At 41.3% G+C, this 16410-nt stretch overlaps 1 protein-coding gene across 1 annotated transcript; it reads right to left on the bottom strand.

Annotated features, from left to right (window-relative positions):
• Positions 1-7708: 7708 nt before the first annotated feature.
• LOC107573472 (gastrula zinc finger protein XlCGF8.2DB-like) lies at positions 7709-9176 on the bottom strand. Its single transcript, XM_016259907.1, has one exon. It carries the CDS (start codon positions 9100-9102, stop codon positions 8014-8016), a length of 1089 nt encoding a protein of 362 aa, XP_016115393.1. The 5' UTR covers positions 9103-9176; the 3' UTR covers positions 7709-8013.
• Between the last annotated feature and the right edge of the window lie 7234 nt (positions 9177-16410).

Genomic DNA, 16410 nt, shown 5'->3' with positions numbered 1-16410 from the left:
AGTTCAGTAGTCAGCTCCCTAGTTCAGTAGTCAGCTCCCTAGTTCAGTAGTCAGCGCACTAGTAAGGGACTCAGCGCACTAGTTCAGTAGTCAGCGCACTAGTAAGGGAGTCAGCGCACTAGTTCAGTAGTCAGCGCACTAGTAAGGGAGTCAGCGCACTATTCAGTAGTCAGCGCACTAGTTCAGTAGTCAGCGCAGCAGTAAGGTAGTCAGCACACTAGTAAGGTAGTCTAGTAAGGTAGTCAGCGCACTAGTAAGGTAGTCAGCACACTAGTTCAGGAGTCAGCGCACTAGTTCAGGAGTCAGCGCACTAGTAAGGGAGTCAGCGCACCAGTAAGGGAGTCAGCGCACTAGTTCAGTAGTCAGCGCACTATTCAGTAGTCAGCGCACTATTCAGGAGTCAGCGCACTAGTTCAGTAGTCAGCGCTTCAGTAGACAGCGCACTAGTTCAGTAGTCAGCGCACTAGTTCAGTAGTCAGCGCACTAGTAAGGGAGTCAGCGCACTATTCAGTAGTCAGCGCACTAGTATGGGAGTCAGCGCACTAGTATGGGAGTCAGCGCTTCAGTAGACAGCGCACTAGTTCAGTAGTCAGCGCACTAGTAAGGGAGTCAGCGCACTAGTAAGGGAGTCAGCGCACTAGTTCAGTAGTCAGCGCACTAGTATGGGAGTCAGCGCACTAGTTCAGTAGTCAGCGCTTCAGTAGACAGCGCACTAGATCAGTAGTCAGCGCACTAGTTCAGTAGTCAGCGCACTAGTAAGGGAGTCAGCGCACTAGTAAGGGAGTCAGCGCACTATTCAGTAGTCAGCACACTAGGTCAGTAGTCAGCGCACTAGTATGGGAGTCAGCGCACTAGTTCAGTAGTCAGCGCTTCAGTAGACAGCGCACTAGTTCAGTAGTCAGCGCACTAGTAAGGGAGTCAGCGCACTAGTAAGGGAGATAGAGTCAGAGTGAGAGTTAATGACTTGAGCAAACAGCGTGTTTAAATGAGAAGCACGTTTTCTGTTACTTATGTTTACTCACAAAAACTGTTCATTATTGTTGTTAGAAACATTACATTCATTAAGCATTTAAACATTTCACAGCTCTCTATATAATTTTCAGAACGAGTTATTTTGGTTTAAACACTTTAAACGATTAAAAACAAACCTATCTTCAGCAGAATCTCAGATGCAGGAGTGTGGCGCAGACTTATGACGTCACGTCGCCTCACCAAAATAAAAGTCCCGCTCACACGCTAAAAATAAAAATTGAAATTCACATACAGAAAAAAAAAAAACATTCAAACGGTCAGATAATGGATTGATTTAAAGGATAAATCACAGATTTCCGAAGCTATCAATACCACTGATATTTCTTTCAAAAGCTTCTGGCTTATATCTAAATGCAAGCAAGTGTGAAGTGATCGCAGTTATAACAACTACTGAGCATTTGTTAAACGCTAAATCATGAATAAAGTCAAGTATCTTCATCTTTATATTTGAAAGAACTGTTGAATATTTCAAAGTCATTAAGAATCTGTTGTTAATAATTGAGTTTGTGGTAGCAGTGAGATCTACTCTTTAATGTATTAACTAAAACTGAATCTGTATCATGATGTATATAACCATCTTATTCAATCTCAATTTCTGCACAGAATATAAGGGCAATAAATAAAATTTGATTTCCTCTTTGCTAAAATTATAATTGCATTATTATAATATATATATAATTTCATTATTGCATATTTCATTATAATATAATTGCATAATATTAAATGGCTGTCACTAAAGAATTACACTGGTGGGTTTAAAACAGTAGATTTAGTCAGAATCAAAAAACGTACATAAAAATGGTTAGAATAATTTCCTCTAAATGGTAATGAAATGTAACTTCAAACTGTGGAGCTGCAGTCATGAAGTCTGACTAAAGCAGTGAAACACTGTCGTTTGATCTAGATTTCAGTCCTTACAGGTGAAGACAAAGCAAACAAAGCACTCAAACTAAAAGTCCATATGGTGGTGACAATAATACCACCGCCATAGATTCTGTATGTGATTGATTATATTCTACATTGAGGACACTTTATAAAACCTACAGAAGATGGGACCCAATGGCCTTCGCTTCACTATTTGACGCAGCTACTTGGAAATTCAAACAGTAACGGTCATCTGACAGACGGATGGGTGCTAAGCCAAAGCCATCGTTTTGTCAATGTAATGTTAAATTGCACTTCAGGTTCATATTGATCTGTTAATAAGCGTAAAAATGCATAATTTTACATATCCCTGTTGGTTATTGTGCGCATGAGGTGGTTCAAGTTACAGTCTGAGGTAAATGTGTTGATCATTTTAGTTTCATCAAATTGGTCAAAAATGGGGCGCCAGCATGATTTAAGGAAAATGTAAATGTAAGATACATTAAAAAATAACATTTGACAGAACGTGCATCCTCTTTGTTTGCATTATTTTACAAAAACACAAATGTTCTGTTTTTATTGCGAGTGTGCAAAAATAAAAGTAAACACTTTGAGGTTTCGAATGATGTCTTATCTGTAGGATCAAAAATGACCAAAAATTGAGTATTTTATGTTTCACCTGTTTGATCGCGCCGGCACCACACACACACACACACACACACACCACATTCTAGCACTTCCAACTTGCCATCACAGTCTGTTCATTATCAAAATAAAATACTGTCACATAAAAGTTTTACACTGGTCAATTTAAAGAGTCCATAGTATAACCAGTCCAACTCTGCTGTTATGCCAAGCACATTTTTGCTCATGTGAAGAGGATGATTTTTTCTGTCGATATATGAACGCACGTGAAGTACAAAGCCTAGGCTACATTATAAATAATTGTTTAACATGCAAATACATTGCAAATATGGAAACATTTAGATTTGTGCCGAATGAGAGAGATACGTGAGCCCAACACCTGGTGCTTTTCATCCTTGATCTGTTCTGCATACCGTTACATTTGTTTTGGAGTGAGGGGAACTAACGTATAGCTAAGTTTATAGTGTTTATAATGTTTATACATTATAATATTTCACTTTATTTGGTATTATTACACACTCTCTGCAAATGTTCAGCTGCTCACAAAAAAAATAAAAATTATTGTTTTTGTGAGCAGCGGAACTTTTGCAGAGAGTGGGTTAAGCAGTAAGCACCAAGAGCAATTTTTAATTTAAGAAAACTGATTGGTCAAAAATTTTGTCATTAATTACATAATTTTCATTTTTGGGTGAACTAACCCTTTAACTAATATTAAATGATTCGCGTTTTGGAAATTTCCATTTTACATCACTCTTTTTCAAGGTTAAACCTTGCACTGGCATTCGCGCTCTGCTTCTGTGAACAGAAAACATCGGCTACTTTGATTTGATTGGCCATCTGAATTATTTTGACATTGACGAGTGTTGGTAGTCACACACATCTGTACAATTGTGGCCAAAAGTTGCTCTCACACCAACCTGCTGCCATTCCTGAGCAAGCTCTGCACTGCTGGTTCTGTAGCTGACTCCTCAGGAGGAGACCGTAGCTGACTCCTCAGGAGGAGACCGTAGCTGACTCCTCAGGAGGAGACCGTAGCTGACTCCTCAGGAGGAGACCGTAGCTGACTCCTCAGGAGGAGACCGTAGCTGACTCCTCAGGAGGAGACCGTAGCTGACTCCTCAGGAGGAGACCGTAGCTGACTCCTCAGGAGGAGACCGTAGCTGACTCCTCAGGAGGAGACCGTAGCTGACTCCTCAGGAGGAGACCGTAGCTGACTCCTCAGGAGGAGACCGTAGCTGACTCCTCAGGAGGAGACCGTAGCTGACTCCTCAGGAGGAGACCGTAGCTGACTCCTCAGGAGGAGACCGTAGCTGACTCCTCAGGAGGAGACCGTAGCTGACTCCTCAGGAGGAGACCGTAGCTGACTCCTCAGGAGGAGACCGTAGCTGACTCCTCAGGAGGAGACCGTAGCTGACTCCTCAGGAGGAGACCGTAGCTGACTCCTCAGGAGGAGACCGTAGCTGACTCCTCAGGAGGAGACCGTAGCTGACTCCTCAGGAGGAGACCGTAGCTGACTCCTCAGGAGGAGACCGTAGCTGACTCCTCAGGAGGAGACCGTAGCTGACTCCTCAGGAGGAGACCGTAGCTGACTCCTCAGGAGGAGACCGTAGCTGACTCCTCAGGAGGAGACCGTAGCTGACTCCTCAGGAGGAGACCGTAGCTGACTCCTCAGGAGGAGACCGTAGCTGACTCCTCAGGAGGAGACCGTAGCTGACTCCTCAGGAGGAGACCGTAGCTGACTCCTCAGGAGGAGACCGTAGCTGACTCCTCAGGAGGAGACCGTAGCTGACTCCTCAGGAGGAGACCGTAGCTGACTCCTCAGGAGGAGACCGTAGCTGACTCCTCAGGAGGAGACCGTAGCTGACTCCTCAGGAGGAGACCGTAGCTGACTCCTCAGGAGGAGACCGTAGCTGACTCCTCAGGAGGAGACCGTAGCTGACTCCTCAGGAGGAGACCGTAGCTGACTCCTCAGGAGGAGACCGTAGCTGACTCCTCAGGAGGAGACCGTAGCTGACTCCTCAGGAGGAGACCGTAGCTGACTCCTCAGGAGGAGACCGTAGCTGACTCCTCAGGAGGAGACCGTAGCTGACTCCTCAGGAGGAGACCGTAGCTGACTCCTCAGGAGGAGACCGTAGCTGACTCCTCAGGAGGAGACCGTAGCTGACTCCTCAGGAGGAGACCGTAGCTGACTCCTCAGGAGGAGACCGTAGCTGACTCCTCAGGAGGAGACCGTAGCTGACTCCTCAGGAGGAGACCGTAGCTGACTCCTCAGGAGGAGACCGTAGCTGACTCCTCAGGAGGAGACCGTAGCTGACTCCTCAGGAGGAGACCGTAGCTGACTCCTCAGGAGGAGACCGTAGCTGACTCCTCAGGAGGAGACGGCCCTGTTCTGTAGCTGACTCCTCAGGAGGAGATGGTCCCGTTCCGTAGCCGACTCCTCAGGAGGAGACGGTCCTGTTCCGTAGCTGACTCCTCAGGAGCCGACGGCCCTGTTCCATAGCTGACTCCTCAGGAGGAGACGTTCCTGTTCTGTAGCTGACTCCTCAGGAGGAGACGGTCCTGTTCTGTAGCTGACTTGCTGGACTCTCTGGGACGTCCTGAAGACTTCTTCACTGCAGTCGAACCTCTCTCCTTGAAGTTCTTGATGATCCGGTAAATGGTTCTTTCAGATGCAATATTCTTTGTAGCAATTTCCTTGCACGTGAGGCCATTTTGATGATGATGGCTGCATGTGTTTCTTTGGAGGTAACCATTGCTAACAAGAACACAATGATTGGAAGCGCTTCTTCCCTCCTTTTATTGCAATCAGTCTGCTCTTACAATCTAATTAGTATGATAGTGATTAACCTGACTAGTACTCATTCACACTTTCACATGTGCTGCTGATATGATTAGTCAATTAATGTTAGCTGGTCATTTTAGGTCAGGATCAAAAAACAGTGAAATTTGTTTTTGTGAAAAGTTCATTTTTTGGCCAATTAACCTTTTACCAATTATTTAAAATGCATATGATCACTCTACACAATAATCTAGAAACAATGTGAATGAACAGCACAACAGCTTAAGCTGCAAACTTTGCAAAACACAAAATTTATGTCACTGCCAAAACTTTTGGCCACGACTGTAGACTAGTGCAGGTTAATTCTCACACTTTAATAGTATTTGTAACACCTAGCAGGCTGTATGACTATGAAAAATTATGAAGTCAAGTCACCTTTATTTATATAGCGCTTTTAACAATACTGTAACAAATGAGCTCAATAGGGAAATGTATGTAAATAATTAAAATTAATTATGATTAATTAAAATCATTTATATGAGCTGCCAGTAGTAACTGGAGCAGAATTAAATTGCCATCAACTAATCTGTTCATCCAGCCAACATTCAGTGTAAATTCATATCTACTCTAAGGATATTTTAGTGGCCACAGAAAATACCTTCCTACAGTATTAATGCATTCGAGCATGTAGCAAGGATCAAAATCGTAAAGGGACATTATTCACAAGCAGGACCAGAGACTCATGTAATTTGTGCACAAACATTTTATTAACTAAACGCTAACACGCATAACTAATCTAAACAAAAATACAATCACTCATACAGGGGAAAGGGCAAATGGGGCTTGATGGATGAAACCATCAGGAAAACCAGAGAATGAAGCTATGAAAAGAGTGGTTTATAACGGGGTCTACAGCTTATACTAAACCTCTGTTTCGTTTAGTTAAATGTACGATACTTGCATTGCTTTGGTCATTGACGAATGTTCAGATGCAGTCTCGGATGAAAGTCTTGATGGTTTCAAGGTTTTGGACTTGCGATCACGTTCTTCCGGGTTTGAAGAGTGAGGAATTCCAAAGATTCCTGGACTTGATGGTGATTGAGAGTTTCTTCCCAGGTAGGAAGTGAAGAAGAGCTAAGAAAGACATCTGCTGATATCTGAGGATCTTTGGTGAATGCAAAGTCAAGGCCGAAGCCTGGCACACTTAAGGGTTCCAGGAGAGTTCTAGCTCACATCCTCATCTTCTCAGAATCTAAAAGAAGCTAAAACTCTGTGTGTCAAGGCCTGCCAGGCGCGGTTGTGCCAGCTCTGGGACTTAGTTCTCAGAAGACGAGAAGGTGATGAGAGACGAGTGAAGATATTAAAAGCTAGGTGGGCCACTGAAGTGAGGCCTTTTAAGTTCTGTTGAGGTCAAACCTCTCGGGGGTCAAAGAGCCAATGGTGACTTGCACTTCTGGAGGGAAAGTTTACGACTCTTTGTCTCCGAACATGGTAATTTGCATATGTAACTGGATTGGATGTTGATATACAAACTATTAAAGATTCTTAGAATACTATTATGTTGCATATGTACCAACATACAATATACACTCTCATTTAGATCATCAGAAGACAAATTCATAGAGACCAAACATGGTATAGGTAAGATTACATGAACGAGGGGTTCTATCATAAGCATGCATAAAACAGTATACAATACACAAGACCATATACAAGAAGGTAGTAATCATACACAATGACCTGGGGATATGCATGATAGGAAATTTAGTCAATGAATTAATGAAAGAAGTCGTTTCCTATAGCAGTATGTGTCTGTTTAAGAGAGAATTGAGTACAGGGGAAGATTCTCTCTATACTTTCAGGTTGTAAAGTTGATCTGATCTGGCTGAGGTGTCCTGGTTGCCATGGTAACCAGGGGCCTGGGGTCCTTCACTGAGATTCTGGCACTCAGTACGTTTATTGGGTTAGGGGTCTGTGATTATTTGTTAATCTAATGAATAATTGATTTGTTAAATTTAATGAACAATTGTGTTTCGGATTGGTCCAAATGCTACAATACAGATTGTGTCAAACAAACTTTACAGTATTAAATGGGTAAAATAGTGTGCAATAATGCAAAATGACAATAGTAAACACTAATTTTTCAGTTAAAGGCAGTTCATCATTTAATTCAGTGATGTCTTCGTCCAGCTCAGTTCAGTTTAAATAGTATCGGTGCAACCAAGTCGTCGATATCGCTGGAAATTAAGTGTCCCCAACTAAGCAAGCCAGAGGCGACAGCGGCAAAGAACCAAAACTCCATCGGTGACAGAATGGAGAAAAAAACTTGAGAGAAACCAGGCTCAGTCGGGGGCCAGTTCTACTCTGGCCAGACGAACCAGCAGGTTGATCAATGCTGCAGCAAAGTCAGATTGTGCAGAGGACCTCAAAATGAACATTGGTATGCAGTTTTCTCTATTGGTTGCCGTCCCCTGGTCTAAATTAAAGGGTGTCTGCTTAATATTTGAAACTATAGCAAAGAAGATGGTCAGGTGAAGAATAAAGAGGTAAAGGACATAAAAAATAATACAAATAAAAAAAAAGGTAGTCAAAGTTAAATCAGATGAAGCTCACTTTCAGCTGTGGTGTGTGAAAGTAACATTGTTTTCTAAAAGATAAACATTTTCTATTGCCTCCTTTTTCTAAACCTCTCGTCACACTGTGGAAATCAGAATTATCTTTACAGAGTGAGTTTGCAAATGCCGTTTCAGGTCTGTGTGATACGTGAAACTCTTTTCACACTGGGGACACTTGTAAGGCTTCTCTCCAGTGTGAACTCTAATGTGAATCCTAAGGTTTCCTTTAATTGTGAAGCTCTTTCCACACTGAGGGCAGGTGAAAGGTTTCTCTCCAGTATGAATTCTTATGTGCTCCTCCATCTTAACTCTTTGTGTGAAACTCTTTTCACAGTGAGGGCATGTGTGAGGCTTCTCTACAATGTGACGTTGTACACGATTCTTACGGGGATTCCTGTCAGTGACATCTAAACGTTTCTCTCCAGCGTGAATCCTCATGTGATGCTTAAGGTTTCTTTTATATCTGAAACTCTTTCCACACTGATCACAATCAAAAGGATTCTCTCCCTTGTGAATTGCCATGTGACCCTTAAAGGTTTCTTTTCGTGTGAAGCTCTTCTCACACAGTTTGCAGGCGAAACGCTTCTCTCCAGTGTGAGTTCTCATGTGGACATTAAGGTTTTTTTTCTGTTCAAAACTCTTTCCACACTGAGGGCAATTGAATGGTTTCTCTCCAGCGTGGATTTTTAAGTGGATTTCAAGGCTCTGTTCTTCACCGAAACCTTTTCCACACTGTTGGCAGGTGAAACTCTCTCTCGTGTGAACTCTCAAGTGGCTATTCAGATTTCCTTTTAGTGCAAAGCTCCTCCCACACTGTTGACAGGAGTAAGGCCTCTCTCCAGTGTGAACTCTTAAGTGACTTTTAAGATCTCCTTTTAGTGCAAAACGTTTCCCACACTGAGGGCAGGTGAAAGGTCTCTCTCCAGTGTGAACTCTCATGTGAATGTTAAGACTTCCTTTTAGTGCAAAACTCTTCCCACACTGTTGGCAGGCATGAGGCTTCTCTTCAGTGTGAACTTTCATCTGGACTTTAAGGCTGCTAGTTTCTGTTTCATGAGTCTGCGAGTCACTCAAAGATTTTTCCCCAGTCATGAAATCATGGCATTTCTCATACTGATCTTTCTCTTCCATTTCATTCAGTTCTTGACTCTCCTCTTTCAGTGGCATCAGGTCTAAGGTGAAAAGAAACAAAAACAAGTTAACACCAGTTTATTTGTACAAAGCATAAACCATCAAATCCAACAACATGTATGCTAGATCCTATATAGTGCATGTGTATTTTATTCACATCTCATTTTTATTATCTGTGTGTTGTTGTTGTCTCCGTGTACTGGAAGCTTGTGACACTATAACAAATTCCTTGTATGTGCAAACATTCTTGGTAATAAAGCGCTTTCTTCTATATCCTCTAACCAACTACAAAAGGTTTAACCTGTAATCTTAAAACCAAAACACAAGGTTGTGAAACAGCATGCTAGATATAAACATTTTCAGAGGTTTTTTTGAGAGTTTAAAAAGGAAAGGAAGAGACGTGGGACAGAAAGAAGGGGACAGGATTGGGAAAGATCCACGAGGCAAGATTCGAACTTAGGATGCCCAAAGCGCAACAGCACTAGGGTTGTGCCGATATTATCATGTATCGACGATAGTAAGAGATATCACCTGTTGCTGATGCCTATGACGATAGCAAGATGATTATTATCATAATCTGTCAAAAATAGACTAGGGCTAGGCACTAATCTTTAGCAGTGTAGTGTTGTGCAGTGTAAATAAGGGGTAAGAGATTTATTCATCATACAGTGTCGATAGCTTCTCTGATTATAACGGGAGTGTTTTTAAAGTGCATAATACTCATGGCTAGACTATGTAATGTTCTTTGCTCATTTTCTGTAGCTGCTTCTTGAATAACTGTAAGCTTTATAATTAGTAACTTACAATGTTTCTATAAAATTGTTATGTTAAAGACAAAGTCAGTCATATTAAAACCTTTAGGCTGCTTTTAGCCATATACTGGAGTTGGTTCACTATTCGGCAATGAGACCAAGTAGGTAAATAAATAAATTAACACAATAAATATTGTGAGTCGTAATCTCACAGGCTGATGATAGGACGATATGAAAAATGAGCATATCGCAAAACACTAAACAGCACTTTATGTCGACATGCTGCCCATGAGGCTATCGGCGCCGACAGACAGCTGTGCTTGTTTAATAAACATCCATGACAAAAGATCAGTGGTAGGAAATTAGAACTAAGAACCAGGGAACTGAAGACAAGCGAACTAAGAAAATTAAACTAACACTGATATGATGTTACACCCCCCTCCAGGAAGGCACATTCAACTGAGCAGTGGCTCTGGAGGAAGACAAGGGCTCAGCAAATTGCTGGAGACTAGTGACACTGATGGCAGGAGAGAAGCCAAGGTGGTGATGAAAGTGGGAGGATCCAGGATCAAGAGGAGCCAGGTGGTGACTCAGAGAGCAGCCAGGAAGACAACCCACAGGGGAGGTGAAAAAGGAAGGAGCCATGGTGGAGACTTGGCTGACGGCAGATGGGACTAGGGTGCAGACAGAGCTGATGGAACTGAACAACACTAATAGCTTTGGCAAACATGGCAGAGCCACCGCAACAAGCATCTGAGGTGGAGACAGAGTGCCAGAGGACTGAGGCAGAGCTGTTGTGACAGAGGACCAAGAGAGAGCCAGATGACCCTCCCTCTGGAGGTAGATACCCATAACTCCATGACACAGGCAGCATGATGTCGGACCAAGGTGGAGCAGAGGGATGAGGGAGCCAAGACGGAGCAGACAGGCCAAAGGTGTAGGTTTGCTTTTGACATTATTGGGGACATAACAGCAGAGCCCCCCACATGATAGACCTTAATTTAGATGACAAGAAACTGCGGTTTATGTATAGCTTATGGTAGCCAACATATTCATAATCCATAAACTGGGTGTCTTAATCACGCAGCACTTTATTTTAATATTAGTCAAATTGGACCCAGGATGATTCTGAAAGAGAACTCCACTGTTGCTGTAGTAACAAACACAACTTTAACGCGCATCTGATTGACAGATAAACCGCACGCTCTTATTTCAGTGTTGTTTTTTATTAAATGTGGGTCCTTGAAAGCGAGCAGTTTTGTAACGTATTTACTTTAGATTCTTAGGAAATATCAATGCTATGACATATTTCAGATGCTTCCTAAATTACAAAAACATATACATATATTAAATAGTTTGATCAAAATGATTGTTTGGGACAATTTGGTAGTCGCTGGATATGGGTAGGGACATGTCCGTAGCGTCCCCCTAATTCTACACTCCTAATGGGTGCAGAAGCTGGAGGCAGAGTCATGGGATCATCTTGACTGGGTGAAGCTGGAGACAGGAGGACCCGAGGCTTATCACTGCACTGACTCCCTATTACACACTGTATACATTTTAAAACCTCGCTAATAACTTAAAAAGCCCCGAATGGTTTAGCTCCTCAGTACTTGAGCGAGCTCTTATAGAGTGATGGAAGTATGAAGTCACTTTGTAGGCAAAAACCCAGAAGCGAGTTAACATTTTAGCACTTCCGGTTCCATCGTCCCAGAGTCAATGGATTTTTTGAATGGAATTTCGGTTAAATCCCTTAAATAAGGTCAGTGGTTCACACAGGCTCAAGAGATTCTACAACATAAAACACACCAGTTACACCCCACTCATGATTTTTTTTAACTGTTACGTTTCTTAAAGGGGTCCTATTATGCTCTTTTACAAAGTCTTGATTTTGTTTTGGGGGTGTACTAGAACAGGCTCTCTTACAAGTTTGTTCGAAAAACACATTATTTTTTTAACATATTTTACATTATTACAACACCTCTCTCCCCAGTCTAGCATGAACGGCTCGAATAGTTCCTGTATCAAATTAAGGCCCGCCTTCTGAAATACGAAATGTGCTGTGATCGGTTAGCAGGGCCAGTGTGTGCTGTGATGGGTTAGCTGGGCCAGTGTGCGCTGTGATCGGTTAGCTGGGCCAGTGTGTGCTGTGATTGGTTAGCAGGCCCAGTGTGCGCTGTGATCGGTTAGCAGGGCCAGTGTGCACTGTGATTGGTTAGCTGGGCCAGTGTGTGCTGTGATATTGTGATCCAACATTTGCCTCGCCTTTCAGGATGAAAAGACAAACATCCGAGACTGTGTTATGATCTATATGACCTTATTATTTTTACTGTGAGTATTAGGCTTATCATTATTGCTGATCACTGTTGTTGTGCTATGATATTGTAATATTTACCATTATATAATCAGAGGAGTATAGAAAAGTTTATGAAAGTGTCACTCCATAATACAATAGCAAAATATATATAGTATTTTTATGTTACATTAATCAGTATTTAGCACACCTTCCTAAGGAAAGGATATGGACCAGAAGACAATGCAATTACTAAATGATATTTAGACAGACTTAAAGAAGTTCCAGATCTGGATGTGCTCTTATTATTTCAGTTACTTTGCCTTTAATGTAAATAAACATGTGCAAACAATATACTTGCTCTTGTGAATTTATTTGGATGTTAATTACATTGTGCAGCTGTCTCTTTAATACCGCGTGGTTTATATACATGTTGCTGCTGATTGGGCTGACATGTTTGACACACCCACCAAACAAAAGAAAACGCATCTCAAACGCCGTTGCACACCGTTTCCAGGAAACATGTTGTTCACACTGGAAACTGTAGCAAAATGGTGCACACAGGTTTGAGCTTGAACTTGCCCCAGGTCTCGTCCCATTCGTCGATATTTGTGATATCACAAATCCCGGAAAATATGCGTTGTAGTCCAAATGAGTCGTTCATTGTAGTTTTTGAAAAGTGATTTCTGTTAAATAAAATATCTCCTTTTGAAGTGGACTTTGAGCTTTGTCACTTTGCAGATCTTTTTTATGCTCAAACAGCAACATTATAGACTAACTAAAGTTGAAAAAGTGAAAAAGCATAATAGGACCCCTTTAAAAAAGACGGTTGCTAACAAGTTGCTAAATGGGATTACAGGTGCTGTCGGAGACATTAAACGTCATCATGCCGAACAGTTTATCAATTTATAGTATTTTCCAATCATAGTATAATTTGTAATGCAATTAATTGTAGAATAACCAATGAATAGTTTCCTGCATTTTATATTGTTCTTGGACAATGTTTTTTTTTGCTTTGCCCCGAAATGCAACAAGTGTTCGGATGGAAGATGCTCGTTTTATCGCTTTCCTACTGATGCGGAGACTCTGGGTTTGCACCATAAGGCAAAGCATTGGTGGTTCAGTGGTAGAATTCTCACCTGCCACACGGGAGACCTGGGTCTGATTCCCGGCCAATACAAGAACAGCCTCCTTTGGGGAAGTCGTGGCCTAATGGTTAGAGTGTCGGACTCATAACCCAAGGGTTGTGGGTTCGAGTCTCGTACCGGCAGGGATTGTAGGTGGGGGGAGTGAATGTACAGCGCTCTCTTCAATACCATGACTGAGGTGCCCTTGAGCAAGGCACCAAACCCCCAACTGCTCCCCGGGCACCGCAGCATAAATGGCTGCCCACTGCTCCAGGTGTTCACTGTGTGTGTGTGCACTTTGGATGGGTTAAATGCAGAGCACTAATTCCGAGTATGGGTCACCATACTTGGCCACGTCACGTCACTTTAACTTGTATGATTATTCCATGTAAACACCACATTTACCAGCTCAGTCATGGAGAAAGTAAAACTTTAACAATGCATAGTGCTTTAAGGGTTAGTTCAACTTGTTTCAACAATTCTAAACCCGTAAGACCTCCGTTCATCTTCAGAACACAAATTAAGATATTTTTGATGTAATCTGAGAGCTCTGACCCTCCCATAGACTGCAATGGAATTAACACGATCAGCGTCCAGAAACGTAGCAAGGAGACTTTGAATGGAGGGAGGAGCGGATTTTTAAAAGTTGGAGCATCATGGTTTTCACTCGCTCCAAGAGCCCTCCACCATCGCTCCATCACGAGTACAATTCATGCCAACAGTCCGTAACATAACTGCATATTTAGCAAGAATTCACATGTAGCCACCATAACAAAATGATAGCTGAAACGTGGTACTTTATTCACTAAAATAAGTTTAATATTACCATATCCAAAAACTCTCTCACTCTACTGTTATTTAATAGATGAAATGCACTAGAATTTTATTGAATAGTACGTGGAGATGTTTTTTTTATTAAAATATTCATATTTATCAAGGATTTATTGACTTTTAATGCACCTTATTTCGAAATGTACAGAAATATGTGCTTTCATATGTCCTTTAGTTATGATCATTTCATTTATTCACAACACTATTTATCATGGTCTCATTTCAGTTTTAGTTTGGCTCTAGTTTTGTATTTATCCCAGTTTATATGAAAAGGTTCATGTAGTGTGGATTAAAATTCATATACAGAGTAAATCCTTTTCACTGAATATGTTAAAAATAAGTTTGAAAAAGTTGTCAGAAGTGTGGTGGTGGTGACGTTGAAGGCGAGCGACCGTGGAGGTGTCGTTCGTTTATAGCCTTAAGTTTAGCTTTTTAGTTCTGGCGTCAGAAAACTGCATCGGTTTTCATTTATACTTCTGCGTCGACGTGCAGTACACATAATGGTGGGTACACAAAATTATATTTTATCCTTGCTTCTAGAAAATCCTCAAACTATATGCTTTCTAACAGCTTCATGTGGCCGTAAACATTTAAATTGAACGTGGCTTTAAAGGGTTACTCCACCCCAAAATGAAAACCCATAAGACTTCCGTTCATCTTCGAAACACAAATTAAGATATTTTTGATGCATCTGACTTTCCATCAGACTCTGATTCAGATTTTAATCTATTCGGATCGGAATGCATCTAGTAATACGTTCGGTCGTTTGGTAGAGAGAGATGCAGATCAACTTTGAGCATAATATTAAGCATAGATCAAGCATCACAAAAACAGAACGTGAAGCACTGAAATCAGTGACTAAGGAAACAGACGTGACAGTTAAACCCTCAGATAAAGCTGGAGGTATTGTGTTGATGAAACAAAGTGACTATCACATGGAAATAATGCGACAACTGTCTGATTTTATGAGAAATTGAGTTCTGATCCTACTCGTCGATTTAAGAAGGAAATTGATTATTTCATTAGTCGAATATACAAGAATGGCGTAATTGCTTTGAAAGAAAAAAAACTTTTTAATCAACGATAATCCAACAGAACTCGTGTTATATATTCTTCCTAAAGTACATAAATCATTAACCGATGTACCAGAAAGACCAATTGTTGTAGGAATAAATTCATTGACTGAACCTTTGTCTAAATTTGTTGAAACTCCATCGTGTTTACAAGACACGAGCCATTTCATAAATCTTTTAAAACTTATTTACCCTACAGTCAGTTCTTAAGAATAAGACGTATTTGGTCCAATAGAACAGACTTTGATATTGAGTCAAGAAAACTGTACGATCAATTTTTGGCACGAGGATATACAAGACAATGGCTGGATTTGGCCTTGGAAAAAGTAAATAATTTGGATGACCTTTCAATTAAGATTTCGGAAAAAATAAAAATGGTCTGTTGTATGTAGTACTTCGTACGCACCAATTAGTAGAGATCTCACAAACATTATTAAAAAAAACACATATCTTAAGCACAGATGAAAACTGTAAAGAACTGTTTAATAATGGACCTCTGAAACACATCCAGAAACAATCAAAGGCCCAGTGGGATTCTTTCCATGTAGACATTGCTTGGCTTGTTGTAATCTAAAAAAAGTGTCTCGGAATCAAGAATTTGAAATTAGACATTTTATTTCTTGTCGTTCAACCAACATAACATGTTTACTTTCCTGTCCTTGTGGTCTTCAATATGTGGGGAAGACCAATCGGCAATTAAGAGTTCGTATTAATGAACACAGAAGTGCCATAAATAGAGCGGACAGTAAGTGGGCTATAAAAAGTGTTTATTTTCTTATTTAAAGCGTCATATTGTGACCTTTACAGCATTCGTAGAGAGAATTTATCGGCTCTGCTCTTGAGGGCGATGGGCAGCGGTCCAGAAAACAGACTATAACCCACAGACTGACCCAGGAGAACTGCTTGCTTACAGACAGACCTCAACCCTGCCATTCACCTGTTAGGACTTTGAGGAGTAAAGGTGTTTTAATCAGAGTTATTCACGTCTGGAGAGAAAGTAATGTTTACAAGACCCTGAATTAATAAAGTGATTGTGAAGACGACAAAAAATCAGTTTATAAAGCGCAGAGTTCCGGTGCTTGACTCTGATTGGCTGAGCCGAAGCTGTTGTAAATGACGCTACAAAGTAACACACACCTTTGTTTACGTTTGTGTGTTGCTCGGCAACCACTTTGTAGCAACCACAACTGTTTCTGAGGAGCTACATTGTTTGGTGGAAGAATACTGTGTTTATTAATATCATTACACTTTATTTGCTCTGTTTTATT

This window comes from Sinocyclocheilus grahami, unplaced genomic scaffold (assembly GCF_001515645.1).
Source record: "Sinocyclocheilus grahami isolate Dianchi unplaced genomic scaffold, SAMN03320097.WGS_v1.1 scaffold1953.1, whole genome shotgun sequence".
Lineage (NCBI taxonomy): Eukaryota > Metazoa > Chordata > Actinopteri > Cypriniformes > Cyprinidae > Sinocyclocheilus > Sinocyclocheilus grahami.
This window is presented reverse-complemented; position numbering and strand designations above follow the sequence as displayed.